This window comes from Oryza sativa, chromosome 11 (genome assembly GCF_034140825.1).
Source record: "Oryza sativa Japonica Group chromosome 11, ASM3414082v1".
In the NCBI taxonomy this organism is placed as follows: Eukaryota; Viridiplantae; Streptophyta; class Magnoliopsida; order Poales; family Poaceae; genus Oryza; species Oryza sativa.
Genome location: NC_089045.1, coordinates 18483490 through 18501629, shown reverse-complemented (window position 1 = coordinate 18501629; position 18140 = coordinate 18483490). Strand labels below are relative to the sequence as shown.

The 18140-nt window shown below is 42.1% G+C and overlaps 1 protein-coding gene and 1 long non-coding RNA gene across 2 annotated transcripts; one reads left to right on the top strand and one right to left on the bottom strand.

The window, feature by feature from the left end:
- The first annotated feature begins 5040 nt into the window (after positions 1-5040).
- Positions 5041-6934, top strand: LOC107279456 (uncharacterized). The gene is made up of 4 exons (XR_001541316.3): positions 5041-5218; positions 5870-6240; positions 6336-6434; positions 6524-6934. It is a non-coding gene; the product is annotated as an uncharacterized lncRNA (long non-coding RNA).
- Positions 6935-7099: 165 nt separating this feature from the next.
- LOC107279372 (replication protein A 70 kDa DNA-binding subunit B-like) lies at positions 7100-10167 on the bottom strand. The gene is made up of 11 exons (XM_066305672.1): positions 10022-10167; positions 9656-9929; positions 9464-9566; positions 9202-9338; positions 9038-9116; positions 8829-8949; positions 8582-8736; positions 7944-8499; positions 7792-7869; positions 7479-7703; positions 7100-7384 (listed from the first exon to the last, which is right to left on the bottom strand). Exons 1-10 carry the CDS (start codon positions 10163-10165, stop codon positions 7605-7607), a joined length of 1746 nt encoding a protein of 581 aa, XP_066161769.1. The 5' UTR covers positions 10166-10167; the 3' UTR covers positions 7100-7384; positions 7479-7604.
- Between the last annotated feature and the right edge of the window lie 7973 nt (positions 10168-18140).

The window sequence follows — 18140 nt, the reverse complement described above, 5'->3', positions numbered from 1 at the left end:
TAACGAAGATAGGTTTTTGCTAGCGACCCATGACCCCCCACCCTCCCTATTTTTCTTGATGGCGGTTTTATCTCGTAGCCGCCAGCAAAAATTTTTCCCAAACGCCATGAAAAATTGTTTTTCTAGTAGTGATTGTTTTATTTTTCCAATAATACCCATACATATACTAGCATACAAGTGATATATGTACTATCTAGGGAAAATATGTGGTAGAAACCACATGTGTGGTGGAAACTTTGAAACTGCCGTTGGATCGAAAAAAGGACGTCTAAGATTCGTCCATGTCATTGCACGTCCTTTTTTCGATCCAGCGGCAGTTTTAAAGTTTCCACCACATACTCCCTCCGTCCCAAAAAACCCAGCCTAGTATTGGATGGGATGTTTTCTAGTACATTAAATCTAGACAACCCAACCTAGTATTGGATGTGTGATGTTTTCTAGTATAATAAATCTGGACATAGAAAACGTCCCATCCAATACTAGATTGGTTTTTTTTGGACGGAGGGAGTACGCGGTTTCTACCACATATTTTCCCTACTATCCATACCGAAGATACAGATTTTATTGTATAGAATGGATCTGAACCGTTGCATCACTAGTATGATCCACTAGTGTACGGTAGTATGGTGCACCATAAAGGAACTCCATACTAAAGCATGCATAGTCACTTGCAAAAAGTGCCCAGTCATCGAACAGCCCACTAGCTTAAGCTTGCTAGCTGCCATTTTCATTGTGACAATGTGACATGCATATGTTATATAACACAATTAAGCAAATATTTCCATTGTGACATGCATAGATAGCTCTTGACAGGAAAAGTACAGTGATATGGGAAAGTTGCTGCTTGCCATTTTCGACGCTGCAAATAGGTTTGTGAGATATCAGGAGTATTTGACCCTACAGAAGGCCATGAGCCTATATTCATCAAATGCTCTTGGGCAACACCAACAGAAAAGGAAGTTCAACGCATGATGGTTAATGAGCAAATGATGGTCATTGCCGCTCGTAATCCTCACAAATGCGTGCATGCCGTCTGCAAGTGCTTCTAATTTAAGGCCTGGTGCACGATCTACCTTCTGGCTAGGAAAATTTCTCTGGCTAGTGGAAACAGCTTCACAATGGCGGAGATCAGATTTGGCATGCCCCGCAGCTGTTTGACGCCATGAATCTCAGAGTGACAGAGTTTGTACTACTAGCAGCAGGCAAACTTCTTACCATGTACCTTTCTCATCAATTAGCTGCTCTAATTTGTTTCAAGGTGAGGGAAATTCATTGTTATAAGTTAGTTAGCAGAGTTCATGTCCTTCTGTTTCAGAAAAAGAAAAGATACCAGAAGATGCTTTTCTTGTAAATATTTTAATATGAATGCAACCAAAATCAGTAAGCCTTAAATCGTAATCTACTTGAATATATAATTTCTCTTCAACAAATTTTGTAAGGTGTACCAACACACTACTACAGAATTACTAAAAACTTAACACCCATTCAGTGCAAGTTTGGGGGAAAAAACAGCACTTATCACGCCCAACAGGCCCCACTTGCACCTTGGAAAAAACCGACATTGGAAGCAGATCCTCTGACTTAACTGCACATGCAGTTGAGTCCACATATCAGTGACTCAACTGCATGTGCAGTTAAGTCAGAGGATCCTTTCCACCGACAATAGTAACACCACTTCAGTGTTGGTTGTTTAATTGAACCGACACTGATGTACTCGGTGCAGGTTTTTTAATTAAACCAACACTTAGGAAACTTATTACAGTGCCAGTTTTTTTAATTAACATGCAATAAAAAGAGAGCCGAGCACATTCGAACCACGCGGATGTAGCCTGAGGGAGGGATGCAAGAAATAAAGTCCACAGCCTCTGTCTCAAAGTCTACTCCCCCTGCCTCTCTCAGTTCTCTCTCGCTCTCTCTGGCTGCCTCGATCTCTCTCTCCCTAGCATCTCACTTTTAACTCAAAGGAGTATGGTCGCTGTAGTCTGCCACTGCCATCGTCATTGCTGCAGCAGTCAACGCCACTCCCAAGGCCCACGGCGATGGATCTGCCCCTCCTTGGGCCGGGGGTGGCGGATCCACCGCTCCCTCACGTGTCTTGCTGCTATTGTCATCGTCGCCCTAGCTGTCATCGCTACTATCGTTGTCGTTGTCATCGTCGTCGATAGATCCACCCATCCAGTAGTCTGCTATGGCACCGGATCCGGACGTCGCGAGGTCCTCGGTGGTCAATATGCCCATCCTATAATTGTGGGCAGTGGGTTCACCTGTCCCATAATCACCAGCGATGGATCCGGATGCCACGAGGTTGCTTGTCGTGCATATCCTCCCACCCCGCGGTCTCCAGTAGGGGATTCGCCCGTCTCACGGTCGCTAACTAGGATCCATCCATCCAACAATTAATCGCCAGCGAATGAATCCCGGGTGATGCCGCGCTCCCGTGCCCGTGCCACAGCAGCCGCCACCACCGCCGCCGCTTTCGCCGGTCCACGAAGTGAAGGACGGGAGATAGAGAGGGAAGAGGAGAGGAGAGGATGAGGTAGGAAAAGAGATGAGGGGAGAGGATAATTTTAGTAGATTTTTTAAGGGTGAGGGCAGTGGCGTGGCCGGCAAGTGGACCGGTGGTAAGTGGGCCTGTTAACAGACCACATCACATTATATTTACAAAATTCATCACATGGATTTGAAGTGATTTAGGATTTCTATACAATTCGATGCTGCTGTCCACCATGGATGAGTCTGCCCACCTATTGTCATCTAGATAATCACTAGCGGTAAGATCAGCAAGAGAGAGGAGGAGGAGGAGGGTGAGGGAGTGGGGGAGTAGGGAGAGGACGACGGGGGACATTGACAATTGGTGTCTGCCGCGGCGCCGAGGACGAGGAGACTGCCTGGGCCTGCGATGGAGAAGAGGACGAGGTACCTCAAGATCTGGTGGAGTGAGTGACGAGGGGGCTACTATCGTCATCGTCACCAAAGCTGGCAGTGGGAGGAGAGTGCCTTACCTTCTCCTCCTTGTTGGACAGTGGCATGCCGGAGGCCGTCCTCCTTGTGAATATGGTCCCGTGGGGTAAAAAGTACTCCTGTTGCTCCCACCCTGCGCTGACTCGGCTCGGCTCGATTTTTTTGGGCCACTTTTTATAATGAGAATAATTTATAACTGCATTATTTGTTAACAGGCACACGGCCAATGTCATACCCATGTATGTTAGTTGACGCTGCCACGCTAACTTCAGTACTTAACAGAGCTAAGCTCATGCTGGCTACCAGAAATTCAACTAGCCTCGACAGCTCAAAACCGTAAGGAATAAATTCACGTCAGGAAAATTCCGTCTGCATACATGGTACAGTCAGGAAAATACTGTAAAGTCCAGCTTGTCAGGAAATTTCAAATTTGCTGACTTGTCCTCGTCAGGGAAATTAATCTTGATGTGGATAGCCATCACAATTAGATGCAACATCAGAAAAATTTGAATATCGCCAACGTTGATTAAACCATCAGACCTGGCATTGTTTTGTTCTGACAACTAAACCACGTCAGAAATATACATTATTTTTTGCTGACGGTTACCGCCTGTCAGTGATAAAGTAGCGCTACACCCAATTCAGTAGCCATACCCACCAATGCAAGACTACAATGGCCATGCATGATAACTAATTCACAGGAGTTGTCCATACTAAGCATTAGATAACGTCCATGCATGATGGCTATATGCATACAAAGAGTAGTGAAGAGCGTCCACATAAACGAAGTAGTAGGTTTATTATATTTAACTTGACCATGAAGATTAGCATGACATCTTGATAAGATGATAAATATCAATATGGTAAACTTGGTAACTCTATATAGCAGGATGCATTTTTCTTTGTCACAACACGAGGCCATGATGTGATAAGCACCATCATGAGGATAGATGGGTTACATCGGCTCCTGGAGAAGGGATGTAGACTTATGTTGGGGAGAGAGACATTAAAGGAAGGGATAATAGACTAATAAATATTCATTGCTTAATGATAATAAAAACAATCATATCCTTATGTAGATACAAGAAAGATTTCTCGTAGAGACATTTCTCTATTACAATAAATACACTTTTTAAATGTCTCTACAATACTCTAGAGGCATTTTAAAAAAATGCCTCATAAATGCCTTCTAGTGAATTGCCTCTACAAATTAAGAGGCATTTTACAAAATGTCTCGACACCTTCTGGCATTTTCGACATCTTTTTATGTCTATAAGAGAGTATAGGCATTTTCTAAAGGCATTAAAATTTGCCACAACCGTATCGAACCATTATAAAAAGGAAAAATTACCACTTTCATTGCAATTGCCAATCCTTGAACTCTATACCTCTTGAATAAATCATTTTAATCCTGAATGGTCTAACCATCTTAATCCAATGTCATTACTTATACTTATGTGCCCCATATTACTTTTATCTAAAATTCCTATTAGTGCCTCTATATAGATTGAAATGTCTCAAGAAAATGCCTTTACATATCTGGCAAACTTTAAAGTGCCGAAAAAGTAACTCTACAAGATATATTTAACAAATTGCCTTATTAGTGTCTCTAGATTAAAAGTGTTTTAGGCAATATTTAAAGTGCCTCTAAAAAGTGTCTCTACACTTTATAACTTCTGACTTTAAAGGCATTTTAAAAATTGCCTCTACAAAAGTGTCTCTACATGAGGTTGTAGAGGTTTTTTTTATAGTAGTATAAGTTGACCCGTAAGCTAGCGATTAAGGACTCAAGCTGATCTTATATCTAACTTGCATGGTACGAACTGCCTATATATAGGGTCTCCACCTTATAGCCCAATGTCCATAACACTACTAATGAGCATCCTTAATATTTCTAGTTGTGTCTATACTATAACTAGGGGGGACGCGCGCCGGTGGCGCACTGCCGGGAGCAAGACAGGATAGAATAGTATGGGCTTTGTGTGACTTGACACGTGTAGAAAACAGAGCTATGGGCTTTTTAGACTTTTGCTTTGCTGCAGTCTATCTTTATGAACGCTTTCACAGGGCGAGCTGCTTACAGCTTTGCTTTGTTAGGTTAGATAAGCTGTGACGCAAAGCGGCGACCAAGGTTTGCTCTCTTCATTTGTGCAGATGTGGAGGGCTTTTGTTCTTGTGGGTGTTGATGCGCTTGCGGTGAGCACGGAGGACGCGGTGGGAGGAGCGGCGAGCGGGAGAAGGAAAGGGGATAAGGCAGGTTAGCACAGTGCGTGGGGATTGCTATGTCCTGTGCCGTCGCCGAGCCCAATGTTTTTTTTATGTGTCTAAAATTGTGTATGGTGTTTGATTAACTTGTTTTGGGTTAGGCTCAATAGCAACGAATCGTGTGTTTTCAGTGGAGAAAAGCAAATTTATAACAAGTGGTTTTTATTTGTCTCTAAAGCCTGGGCGATTCGTGGGTTGGTTACAGTAGAAACCTAGCATTAAGTGATACAGAAGGTTGGACTTTAGGATGTCATTTAGTATTTTTAGGAAAAGGTGTGCATTTTTTTTGGTTGACAAAAACAAGTCTAGATCTATAAGATTTTGTCTCGGAAATATTGGTTGGAATAATAGGCTGCTCATTTGTATACAGATTGCATACAACCCTGTATAGTTTATAGTTTACATCTTCTTTACCCTGCTAGAAATGTGAAAATTTATATTAGAGAACAATGCCTATTAATATTTAGCAAGATGGAGATGTATTTTTTAAGGCTGCGTTTAACAGTGGCCTTTTCAATGATGCATAGCCAAGGTTTAATCGACTATAAGTATTATTTTTTAATATGATTGGTTATTAATTTGTTGATGAGCTGCTTGTTTCGAATGCACTATGCATTGACATGTTGCATATTTGTCTGAGCAGCATTATCAATAGGATGGAAAACGCTTTAGTTGTTGGAGCTGACATGGAGTGGTGCGATGAGTATGGCACGGGTAGTGAAGAATGGACAACAAAGGTTGAAATCAAGATTAAGAATGTTCCTGAGCATGCTAACCACCCAGAAATAATGGAGAGGCTAGTATCATTCTTTTGCGATGCACAGACGTACAGGTTTGATGCAGTCAACAAAGATTACTACATCTGTGGATTTGCACAGAGCATTTAATCTATTCCAAAGTCTAAGCATCTGAAACTAAAGTATGGGACATCAAATGGAGTGCGAATTAAGTCCTTTTTGTTGAACTTAGAGGCTTCACTGTATGCTGGACCAGAATCGAACGCTATCACTGAAGGTAATATAAAAATGGGGGTAAAAATGCATTGTATAAGCAAATTAACTGTGTGCATATCTATCTATGCTGTTAAATCTAATTTGTCACAATTACAGCTGAAGATTCTGAAATCTATGAAGACCCTGAAATCTATGAAGATCCAGATGTTGTGAGGGAATTTTTTGAGACACATGTTAGGCTGGAATGTATTGCAGGTATCACTGTGCCTAGTAACCCATAAAGTAGTCTACAAATTAAGCGTGGAAGCTAAAATTTACATTTGTTTTATCACATGATGTATAAGATGGCGAGGAAAGCAGCAGTTCAGCTGATGGCTCTTTAGGCATGAGTGTTGATTCTGATTGGAGCCTGAAGTACAGCGGTCGTTGAAGAGAAGAAGAACAATGTCAGGAAGAAATATTCAGCATGAAAGATGTTAAGCAGTTGTTGCATCACTTAATTATATATGTGTTATATTAGCATGCATTGCTGGAGACTTGTAAAATTGACTGGTGGGCCAGCCTTTGTTATATTATTGTAATATATGCAGGAACCATAAGGGAGATATTAATATTAGATTTCTAGCTGCATTTGTTTTTTTTTGTAGCCTTGTGTATGTTCATGTGAAACTGGAAACTGTTGGTATGTTCAGGGAGAGGAAGTGTATATTATGCTGTGTGATAGCACGCTATACATATAGCAGAGTATTCTTTCATGCGGGTTATTTTATTTGTGTGGCTGAATAATAGCAGTGAAATGGTGTTGGCAGAAATCGGAACAGGGCACCATGTGGTGTGTGGACCGTGCTAAATGTACACATCGGCAAGGAGGAAAGATCCTTGGCAGTTTTAGTAGGGAACGCGAAAAAGTGTTGTTCTACGGCAATTGAACAGGTGCTATAAACAAGTGGAGTTCCTTACGCACATTGCAGGCAGTGCCATATTGTTGCTAGAGTAGCTTACAATATAGAACACCAACAGGCATAAACATAGGCAACAGGTCTTACAATAATAACCAGGGCCGAAAGCCATGAACAAAAGAGTCTGATTTTAAGCCCTAACTAAGCTAGGGACTTCCTTCTGCTATTTGGCTGGGCTAATATCTTACATCTATATAGAAAAGCAAAAGACCTGGTGATGAGCTGCATGTAGAAGGGGCGTCCAGTCTGTACAAGAGAGAAGGGTTAAGAGGTGAGCAAATTTTTTGTAGTTCCTGAATTCTTTATGCAGCCACAGAGGCTCTATGTAATGAGCACAAACCTGATATCCTGCTATTATTCAGCAGTGTCCTTGAAGAGTTTCTTAGAAGCTGGAGCTACGACTGTAGGTTTGGATCTACTAACATGCAAAGATGTGTAAGTGACAATGGAAACGACAGGGAAACGGTTAATGTGCCCAAGATGTATTTAAGCACCTTTTCTTTGCTATTGCGCTTGCAAGCGATGATGGGCTAGTCTGTGGGATGTTCTCTTCATGTTTGGCTGGCTGTTTTTCCTTGTAAAATGAGCATTATTTTAGCACAGAAAAATAAGGTAAAAGGAAAGCAGCTAAAAGGAAAGGAAAGGAGGATCACCTTATGTTCAGCAGAGTGAGCCACAAGAGGTGTAGAAGAAGCATGCTGTGAGGTGTCCTCTTCAACCTTTGCATCAGCCTGTTGCGTACAGAGACATGTGGAAGGTGAGGTTTAGATAGTGTAGCAGAAGGAAGCTATGTCAGTGTTCTTACCTTAGTATCAGTGGGAAGGCTAGGGCTGGCAGATTGCACATGGCACATCGAAACAACTATGTTTTTCTTGCTTGGTGTTGAATGGCATGGTTTGCTAGTTGGCGTGTCATGTGTTGTGGAACCGATAGCTAGCTTTGTTGGGGTCGAAGCATTGTGGCCTGGCTCAATAGCTTGGTGTGATCCAGTGCTTGTTTCACTTACTGGTGGTGCTATTTGAACTGAGCTACTTGAGCCTGCTGATACAATAGCTGATGTTGCCTGTGAAGTATCTGGGGGCATGAGCAGCAGGCTGTGACCTGAGGAGGCAGTGGACACAATGCTGTTGACCTGAAGTGATTCCTGACTTCGTTTCACAGTATTACGCGTGAAGCTGACATTCCATACAAACTTGCCATCAATAAGTGCTGCGATTTCACTTGGAATGTATTCACTGTTTGGTGGATTGTCTTCAATCAGAGATTCGACCGGCCTTCTGATAAGACGATGTGCAATCCTCCCAAAAAGGATAAACGTGGCATCGCAGCTGTCATCGCCGGCAATTAGCACAACCTTATACCTACACGTGCAACACATATATATCTATGGTAAGGCTATAATCAGCAAACATGTGAAAACCTGGGCTGAGTCTTGCTACAAACCTTGGGTCTGGTATGCCTATGTTGGAACAGCCAGAGCATTTGTAGGTGGAACCGTATGGTCTGGAAGTTCTGTAGCACATGCGACATGAATTATACCACCATGAATTTTCAGTGCATATTTTTTTAACAGTGACAGTGACTATAAAACGTGTACTCTGCAAAAGCAGACAATGAAGATTAACATGCTATTAGTATAACTGGAAAAGTGCACAGGCAAAAGTTGGATAACAAAGTGGGAAGGTTGTACCCTGTTTTTATGAGGATTGAGAGCCAGTATCTCTAAAATTTTTTTCTCTTCTGCAATGTCTTGGTTGTAGCCTGTTGCTGGATTGTCAACCCAGGCAATTGCGCGAAAGTTTGCGCTAAAGCTATATAATAATGCTATGTTTTAGAATAATGGATGCCATGTTCGGGTATGAAAAAGCATCACAAATAGTGTGAAACAGACAGTATTACCTTTCTTTTAGCTCCAGCACTTCAGGAATATCTAGATTAAGATACCATTGGCATGGTGAGCTACCAGTCACTATCAGACCTATATGGTATTGCATAAATAGAAGCACACTTTTAGTTGTAGAAGATAGATAACAAAGCAATGGAAAGGTGAAGCGGAAAAATACCCAATCCTGGATAGTCTTTCACAAGCATTCCAACAAAGACAATAACTTGAGGTTGAGTTTGGCCAGCATTGTATATGGTGTCAGCATCGAAAATAGCTGCCTTGTCTCCCCACAATGTGACAGGAAGCGTAGAATTGCTAATTTTGTTTACAAACAGCAGAACCAAAATGGTGTGAGTCAATATTAGAGACATTGGTGTAATAGCGAGCATCTATGCAAGCGCTGTGCAAAAATCTATGAAATGTAATTCTAGTGAACTAACCTTGCATCGCATATCTGTATCGTCCTCTTTAAACTATCAGTATTTCTTGACTTAGGACGCACAATAGCTGGTGCACCGACCTCTGTGATGACACCCATGACGTCTACCTGAATAGAATAGGAAATGGATCAACAATATGATAGCGCATAGCATGCACATGATGAATGCAGTGGCATAGATGCTTGTTATTACCAACATAGAATAAGGTCTTGTCCACTAAGGGAGGAATATCTCCAAAGGATGTTAATGAAAATGTTACGCTAGGGAAATCAGCAGGGGGGTCAATGTATTCTTCAAGCGTCGGCCATTTAGTGAACAGGATAATCAGGTTGTTTTCAACTGGCCTATATGACCTGTTCGCGTATCTCACAGTGAATGAGTCAATGTAGTAAACCTTCTGTTCCTGGAGAAGAGGCTTCAGTACTCCAATCACAGGGTGGTAAATCTGGGCATGAATGCTTTTTCCCTGCATATTTTGAGAAGCAATAATGTCATGGACAAAATGACAGACATGCAAAGGAAAGCACCCAAGAAAGATTGTTATAGTTGAATCATTACCATCTGGTCAAGTAGGACCACATTGGTATGGAAAATATTGCTGCTGTCATTGAGATCAGAGAAATCCCATAACCTAGAAACTCTTGCAAGGATCCTTGTGTTTAAATCCCCACATGCAAGCTGCGAAATAAGCACATGCACCATCTTTGATCTGCAATAAGCACAGAATTATTTTAGCATAGGTAAAACAATTACATAAAGTATAACAGAAATAGCAACGTACAGAATAGTACACATGATTGTAAGCGATATATTCTGTAGTATACACATAATTTATACTATTCGGGATAGAAGGCCATTTATTCCAAAACATATGTACAAATCTGTGTGCTGGTGAGGGCAAAAATGCTAGGCATGGAGCGGCGAAGCCTGCACCAGGAAGACATGCACATTACTTTGTTGTTAATTTAGCAGGTTAACAGAAGCTTATATATGAAATGATGCACAGAAAAGCACCGCTGCCTGTGTAGCACTGAGCACTTCAGTGTAGACAATATTTTTTGTTTCCTTGCCACATGATCCATCACTATTTTCAATTAGTATCTTTAAACCTGCACGGCTTGTTGCTCTTGAAATAGCAACGTACAACTGCCCATGTGTGAAAACAGGCCTCCTAAGATATACGCCAACTCGCTGGAGTGTTTGGCCCTGGCTTTTATTGATAGTCATTGAATAACAAACTCGAACAGGGAATTGTCTTCTTTGCAGTGTAAAAGGCCATTTCATCTTTGTTGTGCTTAATGTTATTCGAGGTATATAAGCAATCTCGCCAATGTTTGATCCAGTTAGTATGGTGCACTGTAGGATTCTATCTCCTAAACCTGTGACTAATAGCCTTGTTCCATTACATAATCCAATTGATTGGTTAAGATTTCGCAGCAGCATGACCACAGCACCTTCTTTAAGAATGAGCTTATGTGTAGGGAAGTTAGTGGCATTTATTGAGTTAAGGAACTCAGGTGGATATAGCAAGTCAAAATCTGGGATTAACTCAGAGCATTTTGATATGGTATCACAGCTGAGGTATATCCTTGGATCTCCTGGGATTAAACCAATAACATAGTCATTGATCTCATCAACTGTTATATTATTAGGACAAACAATCGCACGGCTGGCTAAGTATTCAATATCCTTGTAAGAATGAAGAAAATCAGGATACACCTCATTGACAATAGCTGATATCTTGTCACCATTAGTCATAACAAGCAAATCATCGGGAATTGTGATCCATGTTGGACAGCTCTCATTTTCCCTTGCTATCATAGGCAAAGAACCATTGCCAACAGCTAAAACCCATTGACTAAAATCATATATGTCCTTCCTTTCACTCTCTGGTAGGATTGGATTAAGTAACCTCATGTTTATGTTCAGAGTTAATATTGTTACATGTTTCCATAATTCTGAGTTTGTGATAGATGCATTCACTATGCTCTAACGAGATCCCTTAGGAATAACTGGCAATATTTGCCTGAAATCACCACCTAGGACAACAGGTTTTCCTCCAAAAGGTATAATAGAATTTGCAGGATATGTTTCTAAAAGAATATCTCATAGAGTGCGATCTAGTGCTTCAAAGCATCGTCTGTGCGTCATCGGAGCTTCATCCCATATGATTAGTGAAGCCTCAGTTAAAAGCTCAGCAAGCATAGTTCCTCTTTTTATATTATAGATACTTGTTTCATCAATGTCGATGGGTATTTTAAATCGAGAATGAGCTGTTCGGCCTCTAGGCAATAGCAGAGACGCTACCCCTGATGACGCAACAGCAAGAACAATTTTGTTTTGCGATCTAAGTTTTGCGATGATTGCATTCCACAGGAATGTTTTGCCTGTCCCACCATGACCAGACACAAAGAAAAATCCAGGCCTATTAGCAGCAACACGAGAAGATATAATGTTAAAAATATTTGATTGGTCATCGTTCAATTGCTGCACTAAAGAATCTGCATGTACAGCCAGCATGAGTGGATCGATTGCGAGCTCTTCATCAATTAGCCTATTACTACCAGGAACATCTGGAATAGATGTTGGATGTGGCAGGTTAAAATCCTTTATATTACCACCGCTATTCGCAAATACAGCAACAAGCTTATGCAAAAGTAAATTAAGCAAGTGATCCTGTGGAATGACGAAACGTGGGTTATCCAGAGCTTTTTTTAGCCTATTTTTTATATCATCTGTCATGTATATCCAGTACTTATCAAATAATGAGTGGACATCACTAACAGAACAGTAAAGGAGTATGGTCACAAAAAGTTGTCTAAGCTGTGCTGAGGATGCAGACAGTATTGCTTCATCAAAAAGAAGGAACCATTCATTATCTCCCTCAAGAAGCCCTTGTGCCTCGCATGCTTCCCTAAATGTGCTATAAACAACGTTATTGTATGTGCGCATGTCAGCATAGCTCTGAGCACCCCTAACAATCATCAATAGCATTCTAAGGTAATAAAGCTCACCAGCAGTTGGATGCACATAATAAATTCTACCAATCTTTGGAGCAGGCGTTCGCTCATGCCATGTTTGAGAGGATGGTTCCCATGTCCATTCTTTTGGAAACTCGCAATATGTTAGTGAACGGGCCTTCTCGCATTTTTTGTTAGTTTCAAACCATTCGGTAAGCATTGATCGTTTTGCGACGTTTTTCAAACCATTCAACGTTTATGTGTGCCTCATATGTTTTAAGCAGTTTCATATTGTACGGTACAACCGATCTATTATCCAAAGGGATCCCATTTTTAATGATAGTTCTTCCATCATTTCTTCGCCTGTAGATTGTAAATCCACTCTCATCGATAATAGTTTCGTCCTGAAAATTCTTAGGATAATTTTTTGAGCACTTATTGTTTTTCATGCAGGGGCATTTTTTGTTGGCATCACCACATGGACCATGCATCATAAACTCACTAACCAACTCATAGTCAGGTATTTTGGCACAAATAAAGCCATCTATGATTGATGCCGAGACATCAGCAGTGGCAGCAGCAAGCCAAACTAAGCAATGTATGTGTGGGAGGCCACGTTTCTGAAACTCAACGGTGTACAGGACTGTAATAATTAAAAAAAAGGACACTATCAGCATGGAACCTATGATAAACATATGCTAGAAACAAAGGAATTATATGAGCACCTGCAATAACTTTTCCAAAAGTCCTGCCTTCCCTAATATCTGTTATGAATTCATTGACCTTCATATTAAACACACGCACTATCATATCAGCTCTATCAGATGGTTGTTGGCCAGGCTCAAATCGAATTGCTTCAGCAATTTCCTGCCATTTGGAGTTGCATGTATATGTCACAAAGAGATCAGGTGATCCATACACACGACATATTGCCATGGCATCCTGATAATTCATGACCATATATCTTCTCCCTCCAGTAAAGCTAGCAGGAAGTATAACGCGCTTGCCAACTGAATCACCATCAGTGACACCTTTATCAATCGCATCCACTATTCCATCCACAGACTCGGTTCGCAATTCTTTTTGATGGTCAATGAAATACTGTAATCTATTAGCCTCAATTGTCGAGAATATATCAACAGCACTTTGATCACTTAAGCGACCATAGCATGTGAAAGGATTTGGTTCATTTAGCCTATAGTGCATTTCATACCTATAGTATTCTGGCATCGTCACATATTTCTTCCCAGTACCATCATAATTGTTGTATTTAGTGCCTAAATGAAATCCACGTTCACCATACGGAAACAACAAAGGATATTGCAAGGCCATATAAAATGGATGCAACGGAGAAATCTGGTGTAACCCACGGTTTCTATCATACACAAGCACGTCAAACTTGTACTCTTTCGCAGAAAAATCACCAACTATGATGCCAGCTATCTCACCGTTTGTTGGTAAATTGTATTGGACATCGTCCTTTGCATTGCAGCCTAAAAGGCAAAGAGTTATTCGTTGATCGCCATGCTCTAAAACGCGTTCTCTAGCATACCTGAAGGTCTGGACCAAGCTATTTTCAGTGTCAAGCATTGATGAAAGGGAAAGGAGTATTTCAGGATCTGGCCTGTCTGCATGGTCACCATCGGTTTCAAATATGTTTAGTCGATTTTGTAGTTCATTTTCTTGATCATAGATATATAACTGCGCAAATTTAGGAGGTGAACCATGAGATGGCACAAGAGTACCAATCCTATGGTGGACAACTCCATTAATCTTAAACACATAAGGTGCATTCCCAGTATTAATCGATTTGTCAATAGCTGCACCCATCGAACTAAAAGCAAACAATGAGTTATATGATCGTATTTGCCTCAGGAATTTTTTTGCTCGTGCATCGCCATTAAAGTTTAGTAAGGACGCGAGAGGTTCAGGAGGGGCACGTATTTTTGGTAACTGTATGCGACCACCTTTGCAACAAAGATTATAAACTATTTTCCTTTTTGAAATGGCAGAAGAACTTTTGACTCTCTCTTGGTACCAAAATACAGCACGGCAATATGGGCATTCATATGTTGGTGGACCATAATATGACCTGCCTGGGTATGACGCTGTAACATAGACATTGAAGAATGTCAAAGATTGTTTGTTTGTGGAATTAAAATAGCCTATCATATATTTAGCATAACGTCCGAACCCTTTAGTGATTGAATATACTGCTTATCCACCCGTGATGAACTACCGCGCCCCTCAGCATTGGCAACTGCACGGAAGAAAGGCAAAGTAAAAAAATCATGGATGCAGTTGCTATGCAAAACCCAGCTAGCATCTCACCAAACTAAAGCAGCATACCATCTATGTTCCCCAAAGGAGGCGACGGGATTGCTTTTGAACGCAGCAAGGACCGTCTTTGCCTATTCACTCTAGACAACTCAGGCCCAAAATCCATCAACGAACTTGTTCTCTTGCGCTCATTTTCCGGCCTCGATTGGTTCGGCGTGATTATGTCATGTTCTATACGCATAGCATTTTCTCGAGAGAGCAGATTTACAGCCCTCCTTTGTCGGCTCGCACGTACCCTATGCACTCTATCCATACATGACCTTATCAATCGCCATCATGATTTCGCGCACGCAACAAGACCAACAGCAAGGAGCAGAAATCACAGTCAATCTCATGGAAAAAAAACAAACAATAGACCGAAAACAGAGACTCATTCAGCACAGGAACACAAGCACTCAGCACCATAAAACGATGGGAAGACATCTACCAAGCACACACATATTTGCACATGCACAGATGCGGACAATATATGGAGCAAACAATAAAACTAACAGTGATAAACAGCAAGCGACAATAATCAATAGCAGACAGTTACCTTTGGTAAAGAGCGCACTGATTGTGCAGCAGAGGCAGAGAGCACAACCAAACAAAAAAGAACTTCTAGCAGAGCCTCAAGCACCAAACAGAGTAAGACCACAGGCTTCCAATCCAGACAAGAAAGCAAACAAAACAGAGCTGCAGACCAGACAGCATGGTCAGCCAACTAAAATCTAAAACCTGAACAAAGGATAAGACAAGCACAAGGAACCTTGATCACCTGCTAAATATTGCTAGCAGCCCTTGCACGTCTAGCTGAAAGCAATCAAGAACCTTTGAAGCTCCGTTGCAACCCATGCAGATCAGCGCCCCTAAACACAACAAAAAAGGCAGGAACAAAGTAAGTAATCAAACAATAAAAGCCCACCACCATGCAAAGAAGGGAACCGACCACTATCCAAAGAAGTCAAACACAGCGCATATAACGAAAGAACCATGCAGGCATCATAAGCACACAATACGATCCAGGCCTTACCCTGCCATGATGGATGGATGTTTAAGCAGGAGTACAACGAACGCAACTTTTGCGGGAATCGGACGGGAAGGCAGGAAACAAATGGACGAAGTGGGAAAGCGCAAAGGAAGAACGAAAAGGAAGCAGGGGCGTTATAAGCAAGGGAAGCAACGCCCCTGCACGAAGCTAACCCAATGGGAAAAAACGCACATCCACACTATGCAAGAGAAAGACCCACCAATAACCCGCGGACACGTGGCCGGACGAGCCTACACTGGCCCACCCATCAGCGGTGCAAGCGCACCGCACCAGAGTAAAAATCGAACAAAATCCTATAGACCTGGCAGAGAGCGAAAACCGCAGGATCCAAAACGTCCGTGGAAAAAGGCCAATGAACCAGGCTAGCATCTGGACCTCCGATGGCCTACAACGCAGAGAGAGACGGCCCATAGACCATGCGCACGACGAACGATATGGCTGAGAGAGCAGGACGGGCCAATGGCGCACAAGCCACCGCAGAGAAAGCGCACTACAGGCGCGACCCTCGAAAACTTGTACTCCTGCACCGGACCGAACGAACAAACACAAAGGCAGGCCCACAGGTCATAGAGAGCCTGCCTCATAGACAGCGTGCACCCATGGATAGAGTGCAAAGAGAGACCTGACACAGTTCAGCAACCAAACAACGTGGACATATTCCATGGCTCGCAAGAACACACGCAGCGTGTAAGGCCCACCCAGGAGCCATGAATAGCCCATGCACCGAGAGCACCGAAAACAACAAAGAAACAGGGTATGCAAACGAGGCAGCGGTCTATGCCGGAGAAAACAAGGGCACCCCACATCCCTCCCTGGGCAGGGTCCAACGGCCCATCGACACACCAACAGAGGCACGCGCCGGCTAACAAAATGGCGCGTGGCAGACGCGGACCACGGAAAAAACAGGCGATAAAAACAGCAAACAACCCAGGCAGAACGCATCGCCACTCAATGCTGATCCAACGGCGCACGGAACGGCGCACGACAATGCTCCAAATCCAGCACTCGGCAAGGGCAGGATGACGTGTCAAGTCATGGCAAGGGCCACGCCAGCGGCAAAAGCCGATTTCACCAGCGATTCCCGGCAGGTTTGTATATAAGAGATTGGGTAGACATGAGCTACTTGTTGGTTGATATTAGTTATTGCCGAGATAATTAGGAAGAGATAAATTCCATTGTTTTCTTCCATAACAACAACAACAAAGAAACAAATAATAAAATAAGAGATAGAAATAAAAATTACCATGATCGGTGATAACAAACTTAGAGTCCTATCCAGATTACTCCGAGCTCCACCAATGCAAATAAAAGGAGAGAGCGTTGAGAAGAAGTGACGACTAATTCTTACGCCAAATGCCAAACCCTAAAGAGAGCCCGGTCAATCTCAATGCACTGTAAGGGGTTCATAGTGCAACCCGCTCCAAGAAGGAATAGAAAGAAGGAAAACGAAAAAAAGTAAAGATGATTTCAGGGGAGATTTTCTTGGGCACTAAAGTTATATAGGAGCTGTTGAGAGACTGCAGATCTGTGCAACCAGCATGAGAATGAGCTGGCAACCAATAAAAATCTTGTGCAATGATAGATAGGCCAACATTTCTTTAGGAGCAAACCATTAAACCCATATGGACCAGGAGCTTTGTGTGGGAATTATCTTAATCAGGAGAAGAAGAAGCAAAGGAAATCAGCCAAACTTATGGCTTCATTAATTCATTCGGTCAATAATAATCTCAATTCCGCATTTAGAATTGGTGATCATGTCTTAAGCTAAGCAATTAGATCCTAAGTAAATATGTACAACACAATTGTCAGGATTTCCTTACCTACTGTCGGTTCAAGTTACTCATCAATGGCTGCAGCTGCTGGTGGGTCAACTACTGTAACTGACCAGTAGCATCAAATTTCTCTTAATTCTCAGGAAAAAAATATTAGTACAAGAGACTCCGGCATATATCCCATCTGTAGTGTAATACAAAGCCAAGACCTATAAAGTAGGCAGGAGTAGCAAGGCTAGCATGCAAGAAAACATGCCTATCCGTCATCAACTTAATTTGCTCCCGTTAATATGATGCTCATTATAGTTTGGTAGAAGCAGTATCGATTGGTGTCGTATATATGACACTATGATCTTGTTGTTAAGGGATTACGAGGCATAGGGAATCAGATGTGCAGATACACAGGGTCCATTTGTTCCACAAGCAAGTAAGCAACACGTTTTGCACATTTGTTCTTTCTCCACTTCCTCTGCTTGTTGTTCTCATTTCAAAGAAAGAGCTAGATGGTTCTTAAAGGAGAGTGATACGCGGTCGCCGGCGAGCGGATGCACCCATCCTGCAATTGTCAGCGACGG

Bases quoted from the DNA above. Each gene is read 5' to 3' on its own strand.
- LOC107279372 (XM_066305672.1), bottom strand. From the start codon at position 10,165: ATGGTGCATGTGCTTATTTCGCAGCTTGCATGTGGGGATTTAAACACA. The intron at 9,567-9,655 runs GTAATAACAAGC...CTATTCAGGTAG, and splicing joins CAAGACCTTATTCTATGTTG to ACGTCATGGGTGTCATCACA. The intron at 7,704-7,791 runs GTGATCCTCCTT...AAGGAAAAACAG, and splicing joins CTCACTCTGCTGAACATAAG to CCAGCCAAACATGAAGAGAA.